At 49.5% G+C, this 12,318-nt stretch overlaps 1 protein-coding gene across 2 annotated transcripts in view; it reads right to left on the bottom strand.

Annotated features, from left to right (window-relative positions):
* Usp7 (ubiquitin specific peptidase 7) overlaps nt 1-12,318 on the bottom strand; it is a 30,785-nt gene that overhangs the window by 5,613 nt on the left and 12,854 nt on the right. For both annotated transcript variants that reach the window (XM_015490731.2, XM_015490730.2), the window contains 12 exons: nt 9,857-9,939; nt 7,874-7,983; nt 6,458-6,614; nt 5,259-5,403; nt 4,609-4,739; nt 4,072-4,206; nt 3,508-3,609; nt 3,268-3,373; nt 2,157-2,249; nt 2,008-2,075; nt 1,320-1,420; nt 514-667 (listed from right to left, as the gene is read on the bottom strand). In XM_015490731.2, coding sequence (XP_015346217.1) covers nt 514-667; nt 1,320-1,420; nt 2,008-2,075; nt 2,157-2,249; nt 3,268-3,373; nt 3,508-3,609; nt 4,072-4,206; nt 4,609-4,739; nt 5,259-5,403; nt 6,458-6,614; nt 7,874-7,983; nt 9,857-9,939 — 1,385 coding nt within the window. The remainder of the gene's footprint in view (nt 1-513; nt 668-1,319; nt 1,421-2,007; nt 2,076-2,156; nt 2,250-3,267; nt 3,374-3,507; nt 3,610-4,071; nt 4,207-4,608; nt 4,740-5,258; nt 5,404-6,457; nt 6,615-7,873; nt 7,984-9,856; nt 9,940-12,318) is intronic.

Below are 12,318 nucleotides of genomic sequence, written 5' to 3'. Positions count from 1 at the left end.
TTTTTTTTTTTTTTTTTTTTTTGGGGGGGGGGGGAGGGGTGTGCCAGGGATGGAACTCAGCCCCCCACCCCTTTTTAAGAGACAGGGTTTTCTCACTGAGTTGCTTGGTGCCTCGCCTTTGCTGAGGCTGGCTTTGAATTTGAGATACTCGGGCCTCAGCCTCCAAAGCCACTGAGATTACAAAGTGTACACCACCGAGCCTGGCTCACAGTTCTTACTGTTAATGGTACAGCCTATGTTTACTTTCTCACGATTAAACACCTGCCAAGTTATATTAAGGCAAAGGGGCTACTGCAACTTCTCTCTCAAAACAAAATTATGCCAGAGAAGCTTTCCGGGGATAGACACGCAGACACGGTGGAGGACAGGGAAGCAGAGGCCAGCTCCCAAGAGCATCGGCCTATGCCTAACATCAACCTGCCCAAACCACAGCCAGACAGCCTCCTCAACAGACTTTTGAAAAATAAACAGGCCTTTCGGGGTAGCACCTGGTGAAGAACACCTTTCTGATACCTGAAAATAGTTCATTCTGTTGGACAAGGTGACCACGAAGCCAGGGTCGTTGGGGATCGTCTTGTCACAGAAGATGACGTCGACGCGGTGGTAGAGGTCTCTGAAGTATTCTTTAGCGGTGGGCAATTCACTGTTATCATTCTCAGGGTCATCCCTGGGGAAAGCAATGTTCAGAGTGAATGGAGGCCCACGCAGTGCCCCTGTTGAGGGGCCTCATCTGATGGCCAGCGGCGATGTCCACAGACCCTCTCTGTGCAGGGTCCTAGGAGTGCACCCGACTACATGTCACCAGTGCCACAGAAAAGGTGGCAGCCCGAGCAGGGTGCGGCTCAGGTTGCTCTGCACTCTTAGGTTCACAGCAGAACCACACTCACAGCGCTGTTCGAGAGCACAGCCCCACCCGACCAGGACTCGGCGGGGAGGCTTCTGTCTGATGGGAAGCTGTTCCTGACTTCAAGTACTGCAAACCAGACTGAGTCTGCGGCAGATGGGTCTGAATGAGTTACCTGAGCAGATACGGCCAAGGAATTCTGACTTCCAGTGCTGAGGGAAGAACAACTCTTCCCACCTGCTAACAGCTATCGACTCTCCACGCACATTTTTAGGAAACAAAAGAGCTTTAAATGATGGCAATGTTCACTGCCCCTAACTCCAAAACGCAGAGGTGGCTAGCTACTGCCAACACTCAGATACTTGCAACGACTCATGGCTCAGGTCCAAGTGCAAATGTGCCCTGGTTCTGGGACAAACCAGACTGCAGCTCCTGATGTTGGTGCAAAGGGATGGAACCATCAGGTGGTACGTACTTCTGAAACACTATGATATCACCATCCATTAGTTCATCAAGGGCTTTATCAAGAGACACGTCATAGTCCTGAATTCTCTCTGTTAAATTCGGTTTAACTTCCTATAGTAAAAGATATAAAAGTTTCATTACAAAATTTGTCTGCACATAATGTAAGTATCTTCTCTACACCCATTTCTGTTCACCACTTTTTTGTTTTTGTTTTTTTAAAGACATGGATTCTACTCATGTTGCCCAGGCTGGCCACAAACTTTTGGGTTTAGGTCATCCTCCTGCCTGTCTCCTAAGGAGCCAGAATGACTGTAGGCGTGCACCACCACACTAAGTTGAAATGTCAATGGAAGCTGGGCACGGGTGCTGCCTGCCTGTCATCCCAGAAACTCTGGAATCATCCTGCCTCAGCCTCCCATTTTGAGACCAACCTAAGCACACCAGCAAGACCCTGTTTCAAAATAAAACATAAAAAATGGGGATGTGGTTCAGTGACTCAGGGATCCTGGGGGTCTATTCCCAGAACAACAACAAAAAAATGTTAATGGGAAAAACAAACCTACAGGTACCTAATAATCACTGATCCTATAAGTTAAAACTCACAAATCTAAACAACAAACCAGGGGCTGGCAAAACACCCACCCTCCCACCTCCAACGACGACTGTTACACTGACTATGAAAAACAAGTCATCCAAACCTCATAGAGGATAAGGCTAGTATCTTGGACAAATCCTGCTCTGTCACACATAACTGGAAGCAAGTCACCTAGGATAGAGGAAAAGCTTTAATTCACAGTTGAGACACATTGAGCAAATCCATGCAGAGGGCAGGTGCAGCAGGACTTACGTATTTTACAGGATATGGGTGTGTAGATATGCCCACAGTAATTCAAGCTCCGTGTTTTAGGATCATACATCTTCAAAAATAACATTACGTCATCTATAAGTTGATGAACGGGTTTGTTAGAATCTTAACACTCATTACAATGTTAACAACAAGAAAACAAAACAGGAGGGGAGGGGGGATAGTAGAGGATAGGAAAGGTAGCAAAATACAACAGTTACTAATATGGCATTATGTAAAAAATGTGGATGTGTAACCGATGTGATTCTGCAATCTGTATTTGGGGTAAAAATGGGAGTTCATAACCCACTTGAATCTAAAGTATGAAATATATGTCAAGAGCTTTGTAATGTTTTGAACAACCAATTAAAAAAAAAAACAATAAAAAAAAGAAAACAAAACAGCTGAGCTTAGGAGGTCGGTGACTGAAATGATAGCTTAATGTCAAGAGGCTGCTGATCCTATGACAGCAGAGGTAGGCTCCAGATTTCAAACTCTGAACTACTACCCCAGGCAGTAAAGATGGTTCCAAGGATGGTAAACTTGAAATCCCAAGTTGGACGGATGGGGATGCAGCTCAGAGGCAGACCATGTGCCTCACACGTGACAGGCCCCAAGTTCAATCCCCAGCAACAACAAAAACAAAAAAGAGATCCTGGCACTAACTTGCTGGGAGTATATGTTAGCTGGGTCTCTGCCAGAAGTGGATCCTCACAGCAATAAAAACCTGTAACTTTACTGTGAGGGTCAGTGTGCTCTTAGAGCTGAACGGAACACACCCACCTGTCTAGGTGCACACTCTGTGGTTGTTTCTACATGACAACAGGCCAGGTGGCCCAGAGAATGAAATTTTACTACCTGGCCCTGACAGACACCTGTGACCCCTGCCCGATGTGATCAGGCCAGAGATGTGCACGACTCAGGGGCCGGAGCAGGCATAGGGCAGGCCACCTCAGCATGGCTGCCCAAAGCCTTGAACACGGACTCAGTGAGCAGCTGTGGCACTGATCAGCAGGCCTCTCTGCAAGGGGAGGCTCGGCCCTCTGTGTTCAGCACGATCCAGGACCCCAACTCTCCTGCGCTATGTGCAGCCGGGCACTGCATGGGCACTTACGATCTTTATCAAACTTGGGCAAGGTTGCTCCACTGGCAGCCAACTCAGGATCCACTGTTTCCAGGAATATTGTCCAAGGGTTTTCGTTATCACTCAGTTCAATCATCTATTTCCAAAAGAGATGCTGGTTTTAGAAGATGTTAATGGCTTAGACGACAGAGTGAAAACTACACGGTGCGCACCGCCCGCAGAGGGGATGCCTCCTGCAGTGCACAGACACCCAGCACCAACGATATTTACTGTTTTGTTGCCGTCTGCTTCATTATCTAACATTGCTGGTCGCTTTGTTCCATTACTCCTTGCTTGCATGGGCCACAATCGAATTTGATCTTGTGGAAATCCCTAGGGGAGAAAAATAAAAATAAATCAAAAGAACAACCATCACACACTTTTCAATTCTATACCAATTTAACGCTTCTCTGTTGGGGGGGGGGGGGGACCTGATTATAACCCTTCCCCTGTCTGAGCTGGACAGCTACACCTCCTTCCTCGGGCTCTCTAGCACTCCAGGGCAGAGGGCCCATGGGTCCAAAGTGCTGCTGCAGCTGGGGAGGAACGCCCACCCGCTCTGCCCGACGGCCAATCCTCTGCAAGACCCGTTCAGGGTAGAAACATGCTCTGAAATGCTGTGGAATTCCCTGCACTGGAGCCAAGAGCTCAGCATCTCCTTCCCTGGCTCCAACAGAAGCAGTGCCCAGGATGCTCCCCTCACTTCCACAGGCAGCCAATCTATGCTAAGGGGTGGAGAAGGAGCGTGGGCAGAGCAGGAAGTGCCAATGGGGGCGGGGGAAGGGGGCCACGCACCATGGTTTGGGAGAGGCTCTGAACAAACTCTGCCAGGGAGGAGTTCTTCAGAACCTTGAACACAGTGTACTTCACTTTTTCTTCATCGTACATGTCGTTTCCTTGGTGGCCGCAGAACTGGTCCTCTGCAACTATCTGAAAACACACACACAGAACAGAGGTCACAGCTGACAGATAGCAGACGAGTCCGGCGAGGCACATTCACACCACACGGGCTGAAGGCCAGGCTCATCCTCTGAAGGGACTTCTTCAGGAGACCAGAGGGATGAGCACAAGAGAACAGCAGAGCCTCTAGTTAATGGGTTGCTGTGGTGCCTCCCTGAGCGCCTGCAGGGGGCCCTGCAGCCCTGCCTCCTCCCTGGGAGGTCCTGTCTGACACACACACTGGCACTGCTGTATGTGGCCTCCCTCCGGCTCACACCTAAGCCCTTACTCCTACACTGGGTGGACATCCAATCCCTCAGTGCTGACCCCCACCTGTGTCCATGTCCCCCAAGGCCAGCTGTCTGTGGCAGGGCTCAGGGGGCAGAGGCTGACCTGCACTTGCATGTAGAGATGGGCCTCCTGCCGCTCCTTCCGCTTCTGAGCCTCGATCCTCTTCTCTTCCTGTAATCGTTCCACCAACTGCTGAGGAATGTCATGGTCTGTGACAGCTTGTAAAACTTCACCTGCAGGACAAATGCATCCTCTTTCACCTTGGTGCCACGGCCACTAGTAAAATGATCTATTAAAGTGATATCACCGCTGGGCACGGTGGTTCACAACCGTAACACCAGCAACTCAGGAGTCTGAGGCAAGAGGGCTGCAAGTTCAATACCAGCCTCATCAACTTAGGCCCTAAGCAACTTTGCCAGATCCTGTCTTAAAATAAAAAGGGGCCTGGGGATGTGGCTCAGAGGTTAAGCACCCCTGGCTTCAACATAAATAAATTTTTTAAAAGTAAAACTGTTTGGCACCACAGTCCACTTTACAATCTGCAAGCCCATCCACTTGCTTTTGGATGGTCTGAGGAAGGCAGAGTAAGTAGAAAACAGGTTTGGACGGGCAACATAAACTCGGTCCACTGTATGTTGTTGACTTTTAATTGCATTCTGTTGGTGTAAAATACCAAGGCAGTGGGGGTACCCATGGCACGACTATGTGGGTTCATCGTGGCTAAGAGCAGGACAAAGCCCAGCTGCACTCACTCAGCTTCGACTCCCTGATATAGACCAGCATGTACGCGTTCGTGCAGTGTCGGACAGAGAGGTCATCATCGTGACCTCCATAGTTGTGCTCGATGGCTTCCTCTTTAGTACACCTCGACACCACGTCGTCATCAAATTTACACCACTGGAAGGAAAGCAGCCAGACGTCAGCAGTGACAAGGCGCCAGGATCGGCCCTCGGCACAAGAGGCCCCACTGGGTCAGAGCAGGCGTGGCCTCCCCGAGGCTGCCACACAGAGCAGCAGCAGCGCTGCCATCTGCCTCTTTAATACCCCGTGGGAAGTGCTGCCATTTCACCAGCTCCACTTCCTACTCAGGTTCACTGACAGGTGCTAACAAATCTGGAGAATTAGACATACCTAATTCAGCTAGTTGACACTTGGTGCTATGTTTGTACAGTTCAATGGGATATTTTATATTATCCCACGACACACTGCAACAAATTGATGACTTAAAAACAAGAAAAAAGCCAGGTGTGAGGGTGCACACCTGTTATCCCAGAGGCTACAGAGGCTGAGGCACGAGGACTGAGAATTCAAAGCCAGCCTCAGCAACTTAGCAAGGCTCTGAACAACTTAGCAAGACTATCTCTAAGTAAAATACAAAAAAGGGCTGGGGGTGTGACTCAGTGGTTGAGTGCCCCGGGGTTCAATCCCGGTACAAAAGAAAAGAAAAAAAGCCAGCACAGCTGTATATGATAGTCATCTTCCCATCTCTTGCCTCCAATAGAGCCACTTCAAAGTCACAGGGACAGGAAAGGCACTCCACCCCTGATCCCTTCCTTCTGGCCCTGTGGTCTTGGAGCTCTGATTCTGAAACCCTCGTTTGCCAAATGCTAACAGACCTTCTGCCCTCCTGAGTGTTATGAAGAGGGTGAGATGGAGGACAAGGGGCCCCCAAATACACAGGCAACCTGTGAACAGAACTAAGTAAGTGCGTCTTGGCTGTAAAGCCCTCTGTAAAGCCCAGTGTCTGTTACTAACAGAGGAGCACCACTTCTGACCTACCACTCTACCTCTGAAGTACTGGCAAAGCAAGGGACAGGAACACGGCACTTCACAACCAGAAAACTGGACATCAAAGGCAGGGCAGCTTGACGGACACGGTCAAGGAGCAGAGCGGAAGGGAGCATGGCAGAGCTGCGTTTGCAGGGTCCTGTCGCCTGGGCCCCACACTTACTTTGCCATCCCCTTTGGGGTTCAGATAAACCACATAATGTCCACCATGATTATCTCCACTGTGAACCAGGACAGCATGAAGAATATAATTTGCAGGGTCTTTAGGATCATTTTTTTGCAAAAACTCATCAAGTGGTAATTGTTCCGGAAACTCAAATCTATTAAGAAAAATTTTTTAAAGAAATTAAACATTCGTTTATACATTTGAAGGGAAGGCACTTTTGAAGTACTTCTGAGATAGCTTCCACTAATTAGAAAATCTGTTCATTGTTCTGTCAATGTAAAGTTGTGGCTAGATTTGAGAAAAATGCCTAAAAAGCACTAGATTTTGAACTAGTTCAAATCCAAGGGCTCACCATAACATTCAGTGTAGGGATAGTCTACACTGAACTTTCTAGGGTGTGGACAACCCTTCGGCATCAATCAGCAAGGCCAAGACGCAGACCACAGAGGTTACTGCCACCTGACAGATGGGCCAAGGCTGCGGCTGGGAGCGAAGACGGGAACAGACTCCTCACGGCTGCCTTCTGCAGAAGCCCTTGGCTCTTGCTGGCTTCACAGCATTAGATTCAGGTGGTCAAATCTTGTCACCAGTGGTGACAGACAAAGTGCAGAAGAGCTGCAGGGAACCCAGGGGCTCCAACCCTTGGCTCTCACCCCCACCACTGGGGAGCGGCAGCCCTGTGTTGGCAAGTGCTGAGTTCCTAATGATGCCGAAAATGTGTGAAATCCCATAATTTTTAAAACACTAGACACGAATCTAATAAAAGTAAGGTGAGGATGGATTAAACCCCAATGTCTAGAGCCCGACAGGCAGCCCTCATCATGAGGCCACAGCAGGGCGAGCAAGTCGGGGGCAAAGCCTGGCAGGGCAAAGGGTCTGCTCATGGTGCCCTCAAGCCTGAAAGGTGACTGACCATCCGCCAGCCTGTACACAGGTTGGTGCTCAGACCAACCAGGGTAAGAACATAGTATCCTAAAGCAAACCCAGGGGCGTGCATGAGCACTCTCGCATCTGAGATCTTAATCTGAAAACCCCCTACTTTAGCATTCTTGAAAATTCTAGTACATTCTAGAAGTTAACCACTGAGATCACAAAATATCGCAAAACATACGAATCTGAGGTAACATTTATATTATGGAAAAAATCCAATTTATTAGAAAAGCTGGTGAAGTCAAACTCTATCAAACAGAAATAATTCATAGACTGTCCTCATAGACTTCAACTTGCCCAACAGGGAACTGGGGTTAGGGGAGGTGTCCAGTTGGGAACCAGCAGCCCACAGCTTCTCCTACTGAGATCACCCCGACCCTTACAGCTCTCCGGGGACCTGAGGGAGGGGAGGAGAGGAGCAGAAGAGCCCTGGATGAGCTGCACACAGACCACAGCACCTCCACGCTGCGCCCTTGGCATTACCTGTCATTGATCTTGATGTTTTGGTCCGTCTGAGGGTCATACATGAATCTCATCAGCTGTAGGTGTAACACTGGTGGCAATGTCAGGAATTTCACACCTTTTTCTGCTTCCTGAACATTGAGAAGAAACACAAACTTAGTTCATCTCTTTTTCTTTTCAGTACCGGGACACTCAACCCCTGAGCCACACCTCCTGGTCCCTGATCTTCTTTATTTTGATAGAGGTCTCTCTCACTACGTTGCTGAGGCTGGCCTCAAGCTGTGATCCTCCTGTCTGAGCCTCCCAAGTCACCAAGATCATAGGTGTGTGCCACCGCACCTGCTCACCTCTCGTCTTTCTTGAAGCAGTGAAAGTTAATACAATTTCAGCACAACTGAATGTGTCTGGGGACTCTGGATGGGCAAAGGCAGGAAAGTTACAGTGTCTCTGCCATTTAAATCACACCACACCAGCATCTGTGTGGGAGACTAAGTAAAGGGGAGGGGTTAAGTCAATGACATCATTTGCAGCCATATTTAACTGGCTTAAACTCGTCGGGAAAAATCAAAGAAAAAACACTCCTTGGCAAATTACAAAGTTGGTGATTACAGTTGTGTCCGACTGGGCATATAGTGGAAGCCGAGACGAGAACAAGCACAGATGAGCATGGCTGCCACCACCAGCAAACAGCCTGTGCGCCCCGGATCCCCTCACCAGGTCCTGTCAGAGCTCAGTCAGAGCCTACTGCTCAGTCCCACTAACCAGTACCCCTCTCCCCGGTGCCAGCCTCTGTGCTACTGGACACTTGCATGCACCCCCGTATTCTAGGTAGGGTCTCCTCTAAAGGGACATGTGACCTCTATGCTCTTGGCCTCCATCGGCCAGCTATCTGTCCCTCATCAAAATAAGGCCGTGAGAACCTCAGCCACCGTGAGCACTTTTGTGCCTGATTCATGGGTGTACTTCCAATAAAGGCCAGAGACTTGGAAGAACTGGGGGAGCTCCACAAAACATACCTATTTGGCAACTTTCTTTAGTATGCCCGAGAATGCTTAGGAAGACATGGTTACTCCGCAAAGAAAAACCCAAATACCCAGGAACCAGGGCCACACTACAGGACGACACTGAAGACAAAAAACATCCTCTCCACCACTAGACAGGCCAAGCCTAGGACGCACTGCTCACCTAGACCCCAAACCCCCAAGAACCCAGAGAGCAATTCTTGTGAGTGAACAGAAATGTTTCCTAGCACACTTGAATGAGAAAGCTCTAATTAAGACCTGTAAAGAGACCTGATCTAACCCATGCCCTGATTCCTCTGACCTAGCAGAATAGTGGGCACACTGCCTACTAGAGAACAGGTACACTGGCACCATGAGCCGTGCATTGACAGCTTACTCAGCACAGGCCAATCTGCAAAGCTGTAATAAGAAATTGCTTGAGTCAATGAGTCCAGGTTAGGAGGCTGCAAAATCAGAACCTGGGCCATCGGGTTGCTGGATCGAGTAGAGCAGCAACCACTGCCCAGGTCACCTCGTTAGACCATAGAATGGTCACTTGTTCAAGAGGCTCAGTGCTCTGCTAGATGCGCAGAGTGTCCCCTGCTAGGGAATGCACTCCTGACCCTAGAAGTTGTAGCCCTCAAAACTAACTACAGTTAAAAAAAAAAAAAAGTGTGAATAACTAAAAGGAGTCAAGTAACTAACTAAAGAAACTTTATGCGTGACCACGAAAAACCGAAGAAAACCTCTAGCAACGAACACAATAGACAAGAGAAAACTTTTTCCAACCCCACGGCAATCCTCCAACCTGCAGGGCAGCTGAGCTCAGCTTGGACACTGCTGCGCTTGAGATCCCTGCTACTGCCCACCCCGACCCTGACCCCTTCAACTCTGGCCTCTAAGCCCAGCACCGCACAGCAAGGCACAGGCAGACTCTTCACTGGTAACTGAGCAGAGGACACAAGGAAGGCTGCAACAGGACACAAGTGGATACCCACGTTACCTGCAGGCCGTGCTCCCCGGCATCGTATTTATTGTCACCGTCTAGTTGTTCTACTGCCACATAATCCACAAATGACTCAAATACTTTAAAGAGAGAGAGAAATAGGTCAACCCATATGATCACTGAGACTATCTGTAACAGAACCAACCCATCGCAGATTATAAACATGAGTGCATCTAGAACAATCTGGAAACCAACTGTAGTAACGAGCACCCTCTGCTACATCTGTGCTGAGCTTGCCACACTGCCAGCTTCGCTGGCTGAAAGGACACTGAGGGACTCCTCCAGAGTGGCTCAAGTGGCAGCATTGCAGGGTCAAGGCCTATTAAAGGTATAGTTGAGGTTGCACAGGGTGGAGGGGAGGGACAAAAATTGGGCGAGAGGCAGCACATCTAAAGGTGGTCAGTGGCTTGGAGACGCAGAAACCTAGGGCTCAGCTGGACCTGCAAAAGGTGGGGTCAGCCTGCTGGCCCAACACTCACCTGTTACAGGGGCTCACAGACAGAAAAGGCAACAGGACCAGGCAAGAGGACGTCAAGAAAAGTGACGACAGACACAATGGGTGTCACTAAAACCAAGAAGTTTTGTTGAAGAAATGGCAATAAGAGTGACAGGCCAGCAGCATGCTGGGGGAGGGCTTCTGCTCTGGTCTGAGGGCCACAGAGCTGGACCACAATGGCACCAGCCGTTCACACCTGCGGACGACAGGCAGTGCTTCCCTCGGAGGAGGGACAGGAATCAGATTCCAGGACAGCCAGCTCACTGTGGACGTCCCCCAGACTGCTGCGCAGAAGAGGAGGGAAGCTAGACAGAGGTCTGCAGCCACTGGGCCCTGAGGACAGGCAAGACAACAGGAGGAGCCAAGGCGGTGGAGTCTGAGGCAGAGCGCTGCAGACATGGGCTGGGAGAACCACGGGCGAATCGGGTGAGGACATTATCAGGGGCCCCAGGGAAGACAAAGATCAGGGAGGACAGGCCTCTGAACTCATGATGAAGAAGTGCTCCCACCAGCTACAGTGGGGAACCTCCTGACCGTGGAGACCCAGCAGAAGATTCACAGATCAACCCTCAACAGCACCTGCGATGCTCCCACCTAATAAGGCTGGAAAACGGGGCTGGAGAGAAGGAGACCATTTACAAACGACCTCATTGTCCTCAGCATGCCCGTCACCCAGGAAGTGAAGCCCAAGTTTGCAGAAGCTGCAGCTGCAGTCCAGCTGAGAGCCAAAACCATCCTAGAGAAGGAGAGCCAGAAACCAGGCGACAACAGCAGGTGAGGACATCAGGACAGTTACAAACGGCAGCCCCTACCTTAAGGGAAGCACAGAGGCAAGCACAGGTGGTGTGAAGAAGAGACTTGGAATATTCCTATAAAAGGATCCAAATAAAACCTCTTGGATATGAAAATAATAACAGGATGAGATCAATAGCAGAAGGAAGACTGGGGAGGTGGAGGACAAAGCCATGGAGCTGACCCATGGAGTGAGCTGGGCAGCAGGAGGGTGGGGAGCACAGAACCTGTGACTAGCGGCCAAGATGCTTTCCAAATTTGATGAAAAGTATAAACCCACAGATCCAAGACATTTAGTGAACACCAAGCTGCAGAACATGGAGAAACTGCACCAGAGCTCAGTGTGATTCATACCCAGGCAGCTTAAAACCTACGATAAAGGGAAAACCAAAAGCACTGGGCTTTTTTGAGGGACACTCTGACAGAGGGACAAAGGGTGACATAAGCCCTCCTCGAAATGACGCACACAAGAAGACAGCAGAACACTGGAAGAAGGATGGTAGCCCAGCAGTCTGAGCCAGGGAGAGGAAGGCTCGGGACACCTGTAGGAGGAACGCCTGACAGGGAGCCAGAGTGCCCCACCAGAAGGGAAAGCCTCCGAAGCTGGGAATGAACATCTAGTCAAAAGGACAGGAGTCAGAACAGAACAGGAACTGGGAAGCCACGTGAAAATAGATAAAGTACCCCAAACAAGTCTCTTACCCCCCAAAAACCAAGTCTCCCCCCCCAAATCATTAAAAGGCATTTGCAAAAGACACCAATACAGACCTTCAAGGAAATACGAACCACATATGACCCCATAGATCCAAGAAGAAATCCCATACCTGCTGAGAAGGCAGGCAGGGGAAGTGTCTGTCCTGCACCTAGCACCTCAACCGGAGAAACAGATTCCGGAAAAGAGTTTGTGGTACAACCCTAAAATGTAACACTATAAACAATGAAAATGATCAAGCTATCACTATTTACAACATGACTATCTCATAAATATAATGTTGGACCAAAGAAATCAGAAAAGGTGACATTGTGCTACATGATTCCCTTTAAATCATCATCTAGAACATGCAAAGTTATCCTGAGCTATTAGAAGCCCAGATGTTGAGGGTACTGGAGAGGGGAGCTGGGGACTGGGCTGGTCTGGGGCAGAGTTCAGGGGGTGCGGGGGGGGGGGGGG

The sequence above is a fragment of the Marmota marmota genome, unplaced genomic scaffold (genome assembly GCF_001458135.2).
Source record: "Marmota marmota marmota unplaced genomic scaffold, marMar, whole genome shotgun sequence".
Classification (NCBI taxonomy): domain Eukaryota; kingdom Metazoa; phylum Chordata; class Mammalia; order Rodentia; family Sciuridae; genus Marmota; species Marmota marmota.
Note: the sequence above shows the minus strand (reverse complement) of the source record. Positions and strands in the feature narration are given on the sequence as shown.